This window comes from Ovis aries, chromosome 4 (assembly GCF_016772045.2).
Source record: "Ovis aries strain OAR_USU_Benz2616 breed Rambouillet chromosome 4, ARS-UI_Ramb_v3.0, whole genome shotgun sequence".
Classification (NCBI taxonomy): domain Eukaryota; kingdom Metazoa; phylum Chordata; class Mammalia; order Artiodactyla; family Bovidae; genus Ovis; species Ovis aries.
Window position 1 is genome coordinate 13,303,774 of NC_056057.1, and position 18,404 is coordinate 13,322,177.

Consider the following 18,404-nt stretch of genomic DNA (forward strand, 5'->3'; position numbering starts at 1 on the left):
ATATCAGCTCTTGAGTTTGGACTCTCCTGTGATATCAACCTCATCTTAAACAGAGGGGTCATCAGTTTTCAAATGGTTTGTGTATGTGTTTCCTTCTCAGGCTCTCGGAATGACATCATCCCAGGACCGAGCCGTGGTCAAAAAAAAACTGAAGGAAATGAAGGTGTCTCTAGAGAAGGCTCGGAAGGCCCAGGAGAAGATGGAGAAACAAAGAGAGAAGCTGAGGAGGAAGGAACAAGAGCAAATGCAGAGGAAGTCTAAGAAGACGGAGAAGATGGCCGCGGCCACAGAGGGTGCTGGTGAGCAGTGACACGCACCGGGACGCTTCCACCTCCTCCTGCCCTGCTCTCCCCTGGAGGACAGATAAGACACTGATGACAAGCGTTATGTGCTCTAGGCAGACTGGGGAACCGTGTGTTCAGTAACTGCAATTTTCTGCATCCATAGAGTACACTCTTAATCTTAACCTACTGAAATAATCCCAAGCCCCCTTTGGTTTAGTAACAAACCAAGGATCTCATTTGTGAGAGACGCAAAGTAGCAGTGTTTCTTTGTGTTGGGTGGGTGGTGTCACTTGAAGAACCAGCGTGACCCTGTCCGGCAAAAGCATGCCACACCCTGGCGTTGTCAGTGGGGTGCCATGCATTTTCAGCACGGGGTCCTGAAACTGAGCGTGGCTGGGAGCACTGCTCTGCCCTGAGATCAGGGCTGCAGAATCCACTCAGAAAGGCCCCCATCATTGCTGGTGTCTGGACTGTGAGAAAGCCCCACCATGGAAATGTGGGTGCTCTGCCGTGTAATTACCGACTATGGCTAAAAGCAGGCAAATTGTCCTGTTTGCTAGGCATCAGGAAGAGAGAAAAGAGTTACGCTTACTTGCTAACCCCAGAAGGAAGCAAAAGCCTTAAGAATGTGGATGTGGCTATTACTTTGGGGTTCTGAGGGTAACATTTACCCTCCAGATTTAGCCAAACAAAGAAAAGTTCGAGCATTAATGCAGCCATGGGATCCTGGGGTCTGTTGTTTCCTTTGCTACTGCTGCGTGTTCAGTATTTCAGCAGCACCGACACACACAACACAGTTCCTTTTCTCCCCCAACAAATTGAACAGGAAATTGATTTTTAAGGAAACCAGCGTTTTCAGGTTTCCTCTCCTGGGGAACACTCAGGCTGGTCTTCAGCCTGACTGTGACACAATCAGGAACTCATCACGTATTTTCTACTCAAGATTTCCCAAATGGGCTCAGTTAGAGTTTTAACAAAGGTACTTTTAAGAAAAATAGAAATACCAGTTAGAGTAAAGTTAGATTTGACTAACATTCAACCAGAAAAGCAATTTTATTGAGCACACAGGATGTTCCCGTAAAGGAGAGCTGTCGGGTATATTTTAGAGATATTTTGAATGGTTTTTCTGAGCCGGTCTCTTTCATTCCTTGGAGATTTCCACTTTACAGTAAAAGTGTGTTTAAGGTGGTAAACACGATGCAGTCTAGCCGTGCAGGCAGTTGTCCTTATTTTAAAGCCAGTATTAAGGATTTCAGCGTTTCATCAAGCTAATTCAGGTGCAGGAGAGAGGGGCAGATGGAGGAGAAAATGAACTCACCTTGAGAAATTTCAAATGATGGATTTTGTTGCTGTTGTTGCTCTTTTGCTTTTTATGCTCACGTATCTGGTTCTCTCAGCTGCACTGGCTGCAAAAATGAGGTCATCCACTTTCCAGAGGACGAGTTTCCAAACAAGAGATGAGGCCAGATGAACTCCTGGACAAGTATTTTACTTCCTTTTCTTCGGTTTCAGGGGGTCTTCGTCCTTATCTTCCACTGGAAAATGTTCTGTACACAGAGCTTAGGGAAAAGCTTTCAAAAGTTACAAGTAACAAGTTATGTTAAAGGGGCTTCTTACCGTATAGGCCATCTCCTATTTTGAACATTGTGCTTTTTTTTTAATTTTTTTTTCGCTTGTCTGAATATTTGAAATCTAAAATTGTCTAAACTAGAAGTCTGTGATCTTGTTCTTCCCTAAGGCTTGTTTCCTCTTCAGTAACAGAGTCTTGTCTGTTACGCTTCAGTCCCTTTGTCACCAGGTAGAGCGCATCCATTTGACCCTCAGAAACATAAAGTAGCATTGGTTTGATAATTATCAAAGTCACTACCTATTTTTCTTCTATCTTCATTTGGGGTATGATAATGAAACTGCCATACTGGAATCTCTATTAATATTTTGCGGTATGTGGTGCTTTGTTATTTATTAATGTCATGAGAAACCAGGAACCACTATCAATTAACTACAAAATTCAGCAAATCGTTTTAATACTAAAAGACTAAATTAGTCAAAATCTGGTAATGCTAGTGCTTGCTGTTGTAAATGTTTGTGATTTTTGCTTATCTTTGGGGAAAAAAGTGATCTGGATCATACTGGAAACTTCACTGTGTTCATTTTAGGAGTGGAAACAGAAGGATGATTATCTTATTGTTTACACTTTGGTAATATTTGAAAATGGATGTATATACTGGAAATGTCTGTAAGTTTCAGTCTCTGCACATAATTTATGATTATATTGCATTGTTAAGTATCTTAGAAGTATTGTTCTTTAACTTCATTTGTACACTTCCAATATGTAGATCAATGACCAGTTGACAATGTTATAAATTGAATTCTTATTCTTCAAATCATTTATTTTGTATTTTAACTGTTTTGATTTTTTTAAGTTAAATTATAGTAATTTTAGGTCTTAATGAGTTATTTTAACTAATTCAAACTGCTAAAATTGACTTGATTGTCCAACAAAGGCTAAAAAGTAAACAGATTGATAAAAGCATTTGAAAACAAAGTGAAGGACCTCAGATCTTGTGAACATTTTGTTTTACTATTGTTTTCTTTATTGACTCTGGAGCATGATGCCTCACTGAGGTTCCAGTGTCTTATACAATCCTTACTTTAACGCTAGTGGTTTTCAGTATCCTTACAATTTAACACAGCATTGTTGCTTCACGAACATTAAAGACTTTGTATTGAATAGATCTTTCATTTGTCAGAAAATGAGCAAAAAGGGAATATCTGCTTACTATGAACTGTATTCCCTACACGACAGCTCGGTATGATGCCTGCAGTAGCCAAAACTGTTTTGGGGGTACAGGTAATGCTTTAGGGGACAGGGAATTGTGGAGAGGCCAGATGGTAGACAGCGTTGTGTGAACTGAGTGTCTGGGGCAGGGTATTCCACTAAAGGACTTAGATTACTTGATTTAAGATTATCTCCCTTAAAATAACTCACAGGTTATGTAATAGTTTTCTCCTGTTTTTTCCCCCTGAATCAGTTTACTGCAGAGTGATGTTAGTGTGGAAACTTACTTTTGCCCATTCGAACACACTGATGATGTCCACCATTAGTTTCATGACCGCAAAGCTACTCTATGCTGTGGTCCTTTAGCTGGGGCTGAGGTGGGTTTCCCACCCTGCACAGCAGGTAAGCACTTCTAACTCACCGCGGTTCATGACTGCAGTGTGACAGGCTCTGATCCCGAACTCCGCCTGTAGGGGGCGCGAAACGGGAACACTAGCAGTGCTTCTTTGTCCTTGGAATCAGAGGGCTAAGAGGCCAAGACAGGAACCAGATGAGCCCTTGCCTTTTATCCTGTAGGCACTGCTGTCCTGCAATCTTAAGCTATCCCAGTCCAATCGACTACTAGGCCCAAGCCAGGTTTTTGATCTAGCACCTTAACTAGCCTTTATGGTTTTTTGCTGAAGACAGAATTTCTTTGTGAAGTAGGACTAATACACGCTTTAGAATTATATTTTTAAAAGGTAAGTGAAAATTAACATTTATGTGGCTATTCTAACTCATTTTTAAGTGTTAAAGGTTATACAGGCCAAGCTGCAAGAGAGGAGAATCCATGTTTGACCACTGTATACAAGAAGTTTCAAACTGAAAGGAATGTCTATGCTTAGGATGTGATGTAGCTCCTTGATTACATCGAGATATTTCCAAATTATCAACTTCCTCTGGAGTAACTAAATTTACTGTCCCGATAGAGCTGTGGTCCAAAGGCGTTTCAGTTTGGTGGACCGCAGTCACGAGGGTTCATGTCATTTGCTTGAGCCAAGTCCTTAGTGCTTTCTAAATGAAAAAGAAAAGCTCAGTTTTTAAAATGCCTTTTCCAGTTTACCTTTAATCAAGGATCTACCTATACACTGTTCTGAAACTAAGCATTTAAGGATGAAGTCCAGAAATGTCCATATTTCCTACTAGAATTGTTTTCATTATGAAGATGGGGGTGGGAAATAAATTCTTAGAAAGACTCCTTGTCATAAGAAATATGAATGTGCTTCAGAAATTTCACTCCTGAAGAACAGTCTTTGTATGCAGGCAGATCTTGTAGTCTTAGGCATTTGAAGTCTCAGGAAAGTTGGTCTTGATCCAAAACACTGGGGAAAAAAAAATAACACCAGACAGGACACCAGTAGTATTTAAAGTAATAGCATCGAATAGACCCAATGGAGAAGTCAGAAAGCAAAGAAAAAACCTACAGAAGTAATTTCTCCTGGAACATGAAAACATCAGGGTCTGCCTCACGCTAAAGAGAGGATCCTTACGTGCTTGTGTGCATGTCTGTGTGGATGTGTTGAGGGAATCGTGTTTACTCAAAGGCTCACACGTGTGAGTGTGTGAACCAAGCATGGCTGGTGACCTGCTCTCAGACCTACAGAGTGGGAATGAAAGAAACAGCATGATTCCCGATCCTTGGCCCCCCTAGCCCCAGCCCCCAAACTGCTAGGGACTCACGAGTGAATGAGGCGAAGAATAAGAGGACAAGAGGCAACGCCTTGAGAACGTGCATGCCATTTGTGTTGATGTACAGAACTACATGTGTGTGACTATATCTCCCACCACACACACACAAACTACAATCTCACGGCATAAACATAATTGTGTATGGAACTGGGTAATGTCAGATAGGACCTCGAGCAGTATCATAGCCTTATTGCCACTTGTGTGTGTGTGTGTGTGTGTGTACATGGAATGGCTCATGAGACTTTAAGAGATTTTTTTTTAATGTATTTCTACTAAATGCACTTACCTTCTACATGTTTATATATTTTGGTAAAATTGGTTTACTAGATACTCGGTATTTTAGTAAGATGAAATTTCCTCACGTTTGGCTAATGCTTTGATGTCAAGATTGCACATTGCTGAGCTGAAGCTCAGACGTTTATGCAGCTTTGGGCATTTTCAACTGCAAACTGCAGTTTCCTTGGCTAAAAATTGCACTGTGTGTTCCTGTGCATTCGCTCACGCTCTGAAATGTATTTGGTCGCTGTGACACTGCAGTCACTAACTGCCGTCTCTGACAGCAGCGTTGCTACCACAGGACCATTTATTTCCTTCTTTTTTGGAGTGATGACATGTTTAGGTCATCACCAAACATAACACAAGTGGATATGAGCATGAGTATGTTGTTGGAAGGTGTACAGTTCTGTTTCCTTCAGCTATCTGATTCACACACCCAGATTTCTTGTTAAGAATTTAATCTTTCAACCATGAAAGAACAGTTGGCCAAAATGATTAAATCACCTTAACAAGTGGAAATTAAGAGGCACTCCAGCTAGAGAGCATCTCCCAACAACATCAGATTTAGTTAGTGCTTAGTGAAAACCCTTAAATATATATATATGTTTATGTTTTCCTTAATATTATTTATGATCATCACTGCTGCTTTTGTATTTTTTAATGGTGTCACAGCTAAACCACTAGTTCACCTGCGTATCACTAACAAAACTGGCTGGCTGAAAACGAGAGAGAGAAAATGAATTCTATTCCGTTGTTGAGAAGCTGATTTATTTTCATCTTTCTTTCTGTACCACTAAAAGGAAAAGGGTTGTTTGAAAATCATTTTAAGTTCGATAAGTACGGATAGCATGTTATCTGAAAATTTTAATTTGTACATTTTGATGTCTGATCATTTGCATGGGAGAGACAATAATGCCACATCTGGATTGTTCTCTTGTGCTTGGTTAATATGTACTTCTCTAGATTGTTCTGTTTCAAATGCCATTTCTTACTCTTTGGTTTTCAGAGGCATTCAAAGCAAAATATCACAGTGGTCCTTTGTTTTCTGACCAATCTAAAAATACCTGTGATTAAATTTAATTTGTTAGTGTAAATAAATTTCTTGCCAATGAGTATTACTGTTGTTAGACAACGAATGCAATAAAAAGAGAAATACTAAGATCTGTTGAAGTAACGTGTTTTTTTTTTTTCTCTTCTATTTTCACCTTCAACTAAAACAAGCCTTGACTGGGTAAACCTGTATTAACTGTCAAAATACATCTATCAATCAAGAGCAAAGTGCACATTTTCCATGGAAATGACACTAAAAATAAATTTTGACCCTGGTGAAGTGTAAATTGGCAGCTAGAATTGCATTTGAAAGCACAATTATGGAACTGGGAATAAAGTTAAAAGATCAAAGCTTCCACTAGATGCTCCCTCAACCATCTTTCTGTCCAGGTCGTCACCATCACGGCTTCTGATACCTGCCAGCCAGGAGCAGGTCCACAGGCTGGCAGCTGGCCTCACACGGCATGGGGCAAGCTTCATGGGACAACCCCAGAGGAAGGGGTTCCTTTCAACAGTTTGATTCCTAAAGCCCTAAATGTTCAGAAGACTGAATATAACAAAAGAGGGATATTAATTTCTCTCACACACTCACAGGCCATAATTTTTCTGTGCCTAAACCTTTGACAGTGCACAAATTTAGGTCTGAGCACCATGGAATAAACGCACCAAGCTGTTCTCTTCCTTGGAGTTGTCATGAAATTTCTAACCAAGGGGAAGCACGTTTTCCTTTTTGAATGATCTGGAGTGTAAGCTATGTCAAATTGGATAACTTTCTTTTGGGGGCAGAATTTGCTGCTTCTGCCAAGAACAAGAGAGAACAGAGTATAGTCATTGTATTGATATCAAGTGATTCTCCTCAAAGGAAATACCCACCGAAGCACCACAGCCATTGAGAGCCTCAAAACAGTGTTTTCGAGGATCCAGTTCAAGGGCCGTGAATGGTACCACTGAATCACTGAGCACTCATCTGGCACAGGATATTATGCCCGCTGAAATCGTGATTAAGATAACTCTAATCCTAAAGTGAATAAAGTGTTCTTTTGATCCAAACAAGATGTTCCTATTTGTTACTTTAAGTCAGAGGTCTTGAATTATCGGCAGTTGGCAGTTCTCAATTTCTTTGCAGAGCATTTCCCCAGAAATGCCAGACCATCATCATGGAACGTGCCTCAATAAAACTTTGTTTTTAATGGGACTGCCTTGTCATCCCAAAGAAATAAACCAGACTGAAAACCATACCTTCAAAACAGACAAATAAATGAAGATGGGTAACCTTTTCATACCAGTTTTTATAAGAAAATGATAGAGTCATCTTCTCTCCCTTGTCACATCTCTCAGAAGATAACCAAAGGTTGTTGATATTTTCTACTTTTTTATTTGTTTACGTTTCCATTGCTTTCTTCTTAGCCTACACAGCAAGTGAGAAGGAAAGAAAATAGGAAATAGGAAAAGAAAACCCACCTCTCTACACCACTTCAACAACAATATTGTCTTTGAGGGCACTGGGTTTTACCTGAATCAATTACGGGCTTCCTTCTATATCCAGTCATTGAAGTGAACAAACTTCCTCCTTTTATCAAGTCAGAGAAACTAAAATGTACAATTTGTGTTGAAATAACAGACACTCATCATCATCAGGTGTGAGGACGCTCCCAAGAATTTGAAGATTTTCCTACTTGCCATTGCTAGAGGAAAACTGGATTAGCAAGAGTAAGAGGAGGGTTGGGGTAATTTAGGTTTATATTTACTGAGTGCATGCTCAGTAGCTCAGGCATGTCCAGCTCTTTGCAACCCCATATGGACCGTAGCCCACCAGGTTTCTTTTCCAGACAAGAATACTGGAGTGGGTTGCCATTCCTTTCTGCAAGGGATCTTCCCGACCCAGGGATTGAACCCACATCTCCTGCATTGGCAGGTGGATTATTTACCACTGAGCCATTACTGGGAATGTCCTGTTTAGAAGGGAAAATGGGAATGAGTCTGAGTGTGCCAGGAAATGTGATGGTTAGGTGAGCCTGGGGCTGAGGACACCTTGGTTGCACGTCTGGTTGTCCAGCACATGAACTGAAGGCTCTGAGTGCTGGGGCACTGACGACATGTGACTTCATCCTGCTCCCTGAACAAGACACGACAAGGCAGCCACAAGCTCACATGCTCCAGGGAACACATGTTTTCGGGAGAGGGCTTTCTGGGTCACACATAGTTAAAATACTTCAGACCTGACAGTTGATGTGATGATTTTAGCAATTTTATTTAAAGGATTTTTATCGGTAAGTGAAGTTTTCAGATATTCCAAGACTGATTTGATATTATACACCCAAAAAAGCCATATGCGAAGTATCTGTTCCCAGCTAAACAGATCGCCATCTCCTGTGATGTCCAAGTTTCGGGTCAGCATTCACTGTTGAGATCACTGTGGCCCCCTCAGATGTGGCAAGCAGTTGTAGTGAAGAGCTCCCACTTGTCGGGATAGGGGTACAGATCAGCCAGTCAGAGCTCACAGTAAAGAGCTTTTTGGAACACGGTTCCAACCAGCATTTTCCCTTTGTACACAGAAGCAACCGTACTTCCATGTAACACTTTACCATCTTCTGCATAAACCACTGTAACTTTGGGTTCTTCTGCTAAAATATTCTGGATTTGGAGCACCTATCCAAAAATAACATTACATTAGTATGTTTTAAAGTCACTCAAGACATAACTTTAAATACGGGGTCATTTCTCCATAAGAAGAGACTTTTAGGTGAACTGTATTTTGTTCCAAAATGACTCTCTATAGATATCTATTTGCTCATTGGCAAAAATGACAGATTCTGATCAGATCATCTTTAACAAAGATAGACACTCTAAAGACCTATAGAGACAAGAACCGTAAGACTGTAACATAGCCTGGGTATGGGACCATAAGGAGTGCTGTGGTTCACTGCAGGATGGAGCTGGGGTTACTCAGTAAGCGTCAAAGTATTGCCATGCTGGAATTCAGGCCAGTTTTTGTGTCTTTTCAGGTAAGCTTGGAATTTGGATGTTTACACTTAATTCTTGGTTTTTAAATATGGGAATAAAAACAAAACAAAAGACTGCTGCCCAAAAAGAACATACCTCTCCTCCACACTCATTATTCCTCTGAACTTAAGGTCCCAACTCCTAGTATGTAAGATTTTATGAGTTCAGTTTCCTTCATTTATTTGAGCAGAAACAGGATTATGTCATTAGCAGCAGTACAGTAGTATTCAAGTTGACTACACAAGATAGCCAATATTTGAAAATTTGGGCCAATGAAATGGTAATTTCATATGATTCACATAGTATCAGAAGCTTGCTGTAAGGCAGGAGCGCAGGGCTGTATTTGGGATCTTGCGCTTACCGTGTGTTTCTGTTTGTAGAATGAGATGGGTGGGGCTCTGCGCTGTGCTGGCTATGTCGCTGCAGTCCTGTCTGACTCTGGGCGACCTTATGGACTGCAGCCCACAAGGTGCCTCTGTCCATGGGATTCTCCAGGCAAGAATACTGGGGTGGGTTGCCATGCCCTACATTAACTCTAAATTCCCTTTCATCTTTAAGTTGGTGTTCTTCTGAAGGCTTTAAGATAAAATACAGGGACCCGAAGAACTGATACTGACGTACAGAAACGCTAAATATGACAGATTAGGAAGGCTTGTGCTTGATTGAAAGGTCCATGTGCCCATTTTCAAGGACCACTCCAAAACAGCTGGCACCAAAAACAGATGTTTTAGGAAATTGCTGAAGCATTCACATGTAGTAGTTACTTACTGGGAAATAGTTGGTGGTGCACCTTGGCTTTAGGAAACCACTTTCTATTAAAACCAAGTCCGTCTTGTGTGGGGCAGCGCATTAGATAATGGATGGTTATTACTTTTTGCTATTCTTTACCAGATTCTTCATTAGAAAGGAAGCACTTTTTTTTTCTAAAACAGGAAACTAAGTCCGTGCTATAGCAAACGGTTCAAGTTCACCAAATGAGCTAACAAGCAAGAGCAAATTAGAATCTAACATTCTGCCCAGTTCTGAACAGTGAACACGCCACAGCATACATTTCCTCAATTCTACTGCGCGCGCCATACAGCAGTCCTAATAGCTAAGAACTAGCAGAAGGCACAAAGGAGTGCCATTCACCGTAATCACAGTTGTCTTGTAAACCCAGAGAAAAGGTTATGAAGGGCCCACACGTAATTGGAAATACATATTTGGCTTTTGTTTCTTATCCAAGACACACAGGCTTTAAAAAAAATTTTTTAGGGGTGAAGGGTGGAATGAGACTGACTCTTAAAGCTTTAAAAAGAATCCATGCTCAGTTGCTCAGTCATGTCCAACTCTGCAACCCCATGGACTGTAGCCCACCAGGCTCCTCTGTCCATGGGTTTATCCAGGCAAGAATACTGGAGTGGGGTGCCATTTCCTCCTCCAAGGGAGCCCCTTAAAAAGAATACATAACAGTAAACCATGCCAAAAAGTACGTGTACTTGATGTAAAAAGCCAGCATAATTAGTACAAACTGAAAACCGACTAGAAAACCCTAGTTAAGTCACAGTAGGCATTCAAATGCTCATGGCAAAGGGAGTTTCAAGTTCCTGCTTGCACTGTCAAAATAATCCACTGAGAAAGAGACCGATGACGTGACTAGGGTCTGTGGGTACTAAAACTAAGACAGAAGAGGTCTTTCAAGCTCAGATCTTTCCTGCAAGGATTCCTGTTCCCATCTGCCTGGAAGGTTTGGAGGGGATGGCGTCTCTGCTTTGCAGCTGCTCTATTATATGAACTGGCAAAGGCACTGGCACGCAGGAAAAGGGTGTTGAATAGGAAGGCAGGTAACACACACGTTTAGACCATAACAATGTGGTCTGTTATATTTTTTAAACTATTGTGAATGGCCAAATTGGAGAAACTCACTACTGAAATAAAGATATGGAGCCCAATCCAGGGCTGGCTGTCCTAACCCAGCCCTCCAGACTCATTCTCCACTCCGCTCAGCCTTTCCAGAGCCTGCTCAGGGCTCCCTCCACCTCCCAGTAAAGGTTGACAGGAAGCAGCAGCAGAGAGGGATGGGCAGACTGAGAAGCAGGTGGAATGTTTGCCGCCCCCCACACCCCCACCCCGTGTGGGGGCATGACCGCATCCGGTTGGCTCCATCCCTCAACCAGAGGTCAGGTTCCCTCCCAGCACCCTCTCCACACACAGCTCTGGTAACCATGCCTACCTCCTGTGGTAGCCCTGGGGTACCACGTTACCCTTCCCCGTTCATTTCCCCACCTGTGCCCATACCCCTGTACATAGCGCCCTCATTAAACCCCCCAAATCACCCAGTTTACAGGTACCATCTGTCTCCCACCTAGACTCTGTCTCAAATGCCTCCCAAAGTCAAATTCCATCTTTATCTGATAATTTAGGTCATCTATCCACATCTCCCTTTTATTTGCACATATAATTGAAATTTATGTTTTCAACAGAAAGCTAGCTGGGAATGAGGGCACTGATATGATTCTTTTCTCAAACTAACCTCTGATCCAGGAGGATTCTCTGGGTCATAGGAGAAAATTTTCATGCCATTGGGATGGCAGCCAACCCACAGGTCCCCTGTCACAGGGTCCACGGATATGTTATCCACGAGCGTGTCACAGTCCAGAGACTTGTAGATTAGAACCACAGGGAGAAAGAAAACAAGCAATAAAAAACTTGAGAGGAGATGGAGCAATACATTAGAGAAAGCTATCGTGGCATCCTTGGGCACCATACACCTGCTCCAGGGATGAGACATCTCTGCTCCCCTGCCCCATCTCACTAGCACTCAGGGAATTCCTCTAGCTCTCCATCTGTGTTAGTATTTTGCCATTTTATAGAACACGAGGGAAGGGGAAGATCAGAAAAACCAAGAAAAACTATTAAAAGTGATATGAAAGCATTTGGGCTAACATCTGTGCATGAACTTAAAACCGAAAGTGAAAAAAAAAATGTTTTTCAGTGCAGCATAAAACAGTTTCTTCTAAAGCGGCATGTGCAAATGATATTTTTATAAGCATTCTGAAAACAACCAGGAAATGTGGATTCATTTCTGATGAGAGCATCAGTGAAGTGTAGGCGCTTCTTTAATGGCTAATCATAGGCTGTGCAGCCAGAGGAGAAATGGTCACCCGGGGTCTAATTTGTGCCTTGAAGTTGAGGAAAAGTTTCTTCTTCAGCTTCCTGATGTTATTTGACTCCCTGTTCTTTTGCTGTTTATTTTCTAAATATAAGTTGCAAGCATGTGTTGACTGCACAGATTGCTGTCACGGCTTTGTACCAGGATCATAAATAATACCAACGATTCTTAATTCCATCATTCATCATCTTGGCTGCCTTCTACTGGGGAGAAATCACATCTATTTGTCTACCTCTAACTCTCAGTTGGATAAACAATATCTACCATGTACCTCAAACAGAGGCCAGCATACCTCAGTGCCCAGAGAGCCTGGAATAACTGGCGGCAACTCATTGCAAAGGCCAGAGCATGGTCAGACAACTGTGGGAACCCTGTGCTTTCCTCAAAACGAGAGCTCTCCGCACCTGGCCGTGAGGGACAAGGATGCTAAGGGGCATCCTTTTCACCTTCATGCAGCGCCATAACTCATTCCTACCCTGGAAACAGGCACGTTTGGCCAAGGGACGTGGTTGAGTAAATGTTCTCTGGCCAAAATCATCTCCAAGTCTTTTCCATCCCCAAACCCCATCTACCCCAGTGTCAGGCATTCTAGGCTGATACATTAAATTCTTTTTTTTTAATCAGAGCATAATTGGTGTACAATGTTGTGTTAGTTTCTGCTGTATAATGAAGTGAGTCAGCCATCTATCTATCTATAGGGAGGAGATATGTGTGTGTGTGTGGGGGGTGTGGGTGAGTGTGTGCATGTGTGTATCATCCCCTCCCTCTTGAGCCTCCCTCTCACCCCCAGCTGCCGTCCCACACCTCTAGCTCATCACAGAGCATTGAGCTGAGCTCCCTGCGCTTTCCAGCAGGTTCCCACCAGCTGGCTGTTTCACACAGGGTAGCACAGATAAGTCAGAGCTCCTCTCTCGATTCGTCCCACCCTCCCCTTCTCAGTGTGTCCGCATGTCGGTTCTCTACATCCCTGCCCTATTGCCCTGCAAATCGGTGCATCTTTCTGTGAGGAAAATGTTTGTCTTGGGGCGCTGCTACTATCTTTGGAAGGGGTCATGGCCAACGAGTGAATCCCACAGCAGATAAAAACTTGCAGAGATGAGGGTAGGCAGTGAGAGTGGGAGAAGGACCCAGAAGCCGAGGGTCCCATTCATTCTTCACACCAGTAACAAGCTCCTGCCATGGGCAGCAGCAAGAGCTGGACAGTCCAACAGGGAGCCCATCTTGGCCTCAGCAATAAACTCTTCCCTTGCAAATCCATGATTCCCAGCAAAACCAACTCACCAAAATGCAGGTACAGACCATGGGTCACGCTTCCACAAAGTCCAGTGGAAACTTTGCGTTCCTTGGTCAAGGAAACTTAATAAATGATTCTCTTTGGGGAGAACGGTATCCTCTATTAACAAACATCCCAGTTTTTAGAGAACTGGAACTCACTGAAGTGAGACTAATTCATTGACTGTGTCTTGGAACATGTTTTGAAGAAGGGATCATTTTTACTGTGGTGAAATACACATAACATGAAACTGGTCATTTTAACCATTTTTCAGTACAACTCAGTAGCAACAGGCACATTCAAAACATCATGAATCCACCACCTTCCATTTCCAGACCCTTTCATCATCTCAAACAGAAGCTGTACCCAGTAGCTCCCCATTCCTCCCTTCCTCATCCCCTGGTCACCCTTGTCCTGCTCTCTCCTTACAAATTTGCCTCTTCTAGGTACCACATATAAGTGGAATCATAGAACATTTGTCCTTTTGTGTCTAGCTTAAGGACTTTTATGCTAAGTATTCTTAGCATAATGACTTCACCTAGCATGTCTTCAAATTCATTGGTGTTCTAGCATGAATCACTCTGTTCCTTTCCAGGGCTGAGTAATATTTCATTCCATGTATACACTACACTTAGGCCACAGACCCATCCACATTTCATCACAAATTCTAATAACAACCCAGCTGGTTTGTCAAATTTCTTCGCACTCCAGTAGTAATCAACTGGACTTGATTAACATGACCTCCAAAAAAAGAATGACATCACCTAGCTGAGGAGAGGGGCGTCTCACCTGAATCATTGTGTCAGGACACCAGCAGGATTTTCTGCCAGCAGTGGAGCCACACCTGAAATAAACTTGGCCCTCAGTCGACAGGAGCAGCACCTTTATCGTTTGCTGTTGCATGTACCTTGGATGGGGTTTTATTCTTACAAAATCCTTTAAGTTTCAATTTGCAGAAGTATCTATTGTGATAACCACAACTTGTTTTTATCCCTTCAGCCAGTCTGAGTGTGTGAAATTCCATTTTACTGCAGCAAATACCAAACTGTCACAGCCCTGTCAATGATTTTTAATGTCAAACATGATATTACATTTGATGTGGTTTCAAGGCAATTTTCTCGGAATAAAGCCCCTCACGATGGTCCCTGATACACGCTGATGGGCACAGTCACAGGTGACCGTGCTTCACAGTGCCGTGGGCGGTGCTGGCCGGGGAGCGGGACCTCTGCGTCTTTCCAAAAGCATCACTTTCATAATGCTCTGCTTTCCACATACTTCTTCTTTCTGCTCCTTGTGTTTTTACCCCTTTTGATCCAAACCTTCAGATTGGATCAGAATTGGTACAGGTAGAGATGAATCCCTGAAGAATGCCCAGCCCCGGCTTGTTAATTTAACAATTAATTTGTTGAGTGCCTACTGGGTGTGGGGACTGTCCCTGGAACACACAGAGAAAGTATCCGCCCTATGGCACTTATACCCTAGTGGGACGGGCAGACAGACACTGGGAAGGAGAAGGAAAATATGAATGCGAAATGTGTTAGCAAAGGATGCTGAAGGGAAAAAAATAAAGCCATAGAAGAGATAGGAAGTGTGTGTGTGTGCACGCGCGTTTGTCTAGGGAGAGGCAGAGTTGTGAGTTAAGATTTAGGCAGCCAGGGAAGGCCTCGCTGAAGTGACATTTTAGGGAAATCTGGAAAGATGTGAAGGAGAGGGGCGTGAAGACCTGGAGGAAGAATACCTGAGCAGCGGGCCAAGCGCCCCATCCTGAGGAAGGACACTGCCAGGACAGTCCCCGAAATGCTCAGGCACGAGCGGCTCAGCAGCAGGGGCGAGGGTTGGAGAGAGGCAGTGATGTGACCACCCGGTGCCTGGGCTTTGTAAATACTGTGCTGAGTGCTGCTGTGTGCAAGCTGAGGCTCCATCAACATGGAGGAGGAAAGAGGGGAAGGAGGGAAGGAGGAAGGGAGAGGGGAGGGAAGAGGGAAGTGAAGAACAAACTTCCAAGCCGGAAATTGTCTAGAACAGAGAGAATCAAAGTTGCATAGACGGTGTGTGTGGTCTGCCGCTTCCCACTCTCCGCTGAGCAAAAGTGAACAAGTCCAGAGACGCTGATGCCTCCTAAAAAGGAGTGAAAAACTGGTTCTCTCCCACTCCGATTAGACAATCCTTTTTCCTCACTTCTAATTTCACAAATCAATTAGAATCTAGTTATCACCCCACAAACCTATTATGTTAATACATCTTACCTTCAATGGAGTTAAAGTCCAATTAGCATGCTTTTCATACACATGAATCTTATGAGCCAGCAATTCAGCTATATAGACATACCTTCAAAGAAGAAAGAGCTACATCAAAGCCCACGAAGGGAAGCAATTCAGAAGGTTACTATGAGGGCATAATAACCCTTCCTGGGGGAGAACTTTGCTTAGAGCCTGGAAAACAGAAGCTGTCTCCAAACACACCGGATTCTGAAGGAACTCAATGAGTTGACAGCACACGGGGGAGTTTGAATCCCTGAAAAGTTATTTCAAAAGATGGGAAACTAGTTGGCCCTAATTAGTAGTCAAGGAACTTCACACTAATGCCAGTTCTTAGCATCTGCGAGCAAAAGCGTGACATCGCTTTTCTTGGTTGGTCAACATAATGACGAGCGCCGGGTTCTGCATTGCATCCCCTTGTTTTAGGCCACAGAAAATACAAGAGAAGGCAAGCGCTTGGCCTGGATCTGAGAGAAGACTCCCTCCCCTCTACGTGAGGACAGTGTCACATTCATCGTAAAGATCCCTGGCAGTCTAAGCACAGGGCCTCCCAGAACAAAGAGAGAAATGACTGCGTGATTATCTGCTGTCTTTGAAGACCAGGAGATGATATGAGTAACTGAAAAATGTTCTGCTTTCTCTATATAAGTTACTACCCTCTGAATATGTTACTAAGCCTCTAAGTATGTTACAAACACTTAATGATAGGAGATGAGGAGGATTTTATACATACACCAGTCTTATCCAAAGTGTGGTCCCCAGACCCAGTGTTGGTCTGTGAATTGTTTCAGAATGACCACCAGAAAATAACAAGAATCAACTACATCACTGAGCATACTTATGAAGCTGACTTTTCCCCATAGTCACACTTCTAGATGAAGGAAGCAGTGGCTTGATGTACATTTTGGTACAAACTCTCTGTCAAGTCACAAACCAGAGATTTGTGGGATATAAACATATTTATGGGATATAAACATACCCATAAATTGTTAATCTCATGATACAGTCAAAAATCTTCCTTCAAAGCAAGCAAAATCATACTAAATGTTTTTTGTATGTACCCCCCTCTTGAAATGCACTCCCCTCACAAAGGCATTTAAAAGAGTATGCACGCTCAGTTGTTCATTTGCATCCAGCTCTTGTGACCCCATGAACTAGCCCACCAGTCTCCTCTGTCCATGGGATTCTCCAGGCAAGAATACTGGAGTGGGTTGCCACGCCCTCCTCCAGGGGATCTTCCCAACTCAGCAATCGAACCTGAGTCTCTTGTGTCTCCTGCTTTGGCAGGCGGATTCTTTAACACTGCACCACCTGGGAAACCTTAAAAGAGTATGCCTTCACAAAACAGTAAATTATGATTTGATATATTTTATCCCCTGGAAATTAAGATATTTTACATTTTCCCCAATTTCTTTTTACTGGGACAACATGCTAGAAATGTATCCCCTTTTTTAGAAGATGAATATGCTCTAAATATGTCAAATGAGAATCTAGGGACAAACGTGGTATTTTAAGGCGTTCACGTACTTGCGGTCAGGTGACATGCTGATTCCATTAGCAAAATCAAATCCACTGGCCACCACTCGAACGTCATCTGGGCTGTAGTAAACAACATTTGACCATGCTAGACCCAAATATAATTCCCAGGATCTCAGGTACTGGTCCACAAAATAGTGATCGTTGGTGGCATAGAAGTGTTCACGGCCCACAGCGACAAGGTCATTCAAACTGCAATTGAAACACACACGTGTGACTCAGGCAGGTGACGGCACGGAGCCTGACAGGCTTATACGTTGGTGCTCATGAATGCATACTCGTGAAATCAGGCTGTGCGATGGAGCCTGTGCAACAACTGGTACAGCCCAGGATTATGTGAAATCAGTCCCGCCTACACAACCCTCCAAGACAGTAATCACCCGAGGAAACCCTAAGAGGTCATTACAGCAACGGAACAGAAAAAACCTATTAACTGTATCGTGGAAAAAAGTGCTCTGGGGTGTGTGTGTGTGTGTGTATAGACAGACTAAACTCCACAGACATTAAATTAGTCCAGGAATCATTATCCAGGCCACATTTGTTTATGCTCATATAGAGCAGTTCAAGGCAGCACCAGGCAGTGGGAGAAAACCCAGCAATCTTGAGACTCGCATTTTAGTTACAGCTATGCTACATGGAACAACAGACTGGTTCCAAATCGGGAAAGGAGTACAAGGCTGTACATTGTCACCCTGCTTGTTTAACTTATAGGCGGAGCACATCATGTAAAATGTTGGGCTGGATGAAGCACAAGCTGGAATCAAGATTGCCAGGAGAAATATCAATAACCTCAGATATGCAGAGGACACCACCCTTATGGCAGAAAGTGAAGAACAACTAAACAGCCTCTTGATGAAAGTGAAAGAGGAGAGTGAAAAAGTTGGCTTAAAACTCGACATTCAGAAAACTAAGGTCATGGCATCTGGTCCCATCACTTCATGGGAAATAGACGGGGAAACAATGAAAACAGTGAGATACTTTCTTTTCTTGGGCTCCAAAATCACTGCAGATGGTGAGTGCAGCCACGAAATTAAAAGACACTTACTCCTTGAAAGAAAAGCTATGA

General features: G+C 42.8%; 2 protein-coding genes across 28 annotated transcripts in view; one reads left to right on the forward strand and one right to left on the reverse strand.

The window, feature by feature from the left end:
- Positions 1–6,228, forward strand: part of PPP1R9A (protein phosphatase 1 regulatory subunit 9A) — a 345,069-nt gene extending 338,841 nt beyond the window's left edge. For all 25 annotated transcript variants that reach the window (XM_060414484.1, XM_060414485.1, XM_060414467.1 and 22 more), the window contains one exon: positions 101–6,228. In XM_060414484.1, coding sequence (XP_060270467.1) covers positions 101–310 — 210 coding nt within the window. In that variant the 3' untranslated portion in view covers positions 311–6,228. The remainder of the gene's footprint in view (positions 1–100) is intronic.
- Positions 6,229–8,347: 2,119 nt separating this feature from the next.
- PON1 (paraoxonase 1) overlaps positions 8,348–18,404 on the reverse strand; it is a 33,123-nt gene continuing 23,066 nt past the window's right edge. The window contains exons 6-9 of one of the 3 annotated variants that reach the window (XM_004007735.6): positions 17,330–17,530; positions 15,791–15,872; positions 11,633–11,761; positions 8,348–8,766 (exon numbers count right to left, since the gene is read on the reverse strand). In XM_004007735.6, coding sequence (XP_004007784.2) covers positions 8,608–8,766; positions 11,633–11,761; positions 15,791–15,872; positions 17,330–17,530 — 571 coding nt within the window. In that variant the 3' untranslated portion in view covers positions 8,348–8,607. Of the gene's footprint in view, positions 14,864–15,790; positions 15,873–17,329; positions 17,531–18,404 lie in introns of all 3 variants that reach the window. The other 2 variants (XM_060414486.1, XM_027968471.3) reach the window with 2 other exon arrangements.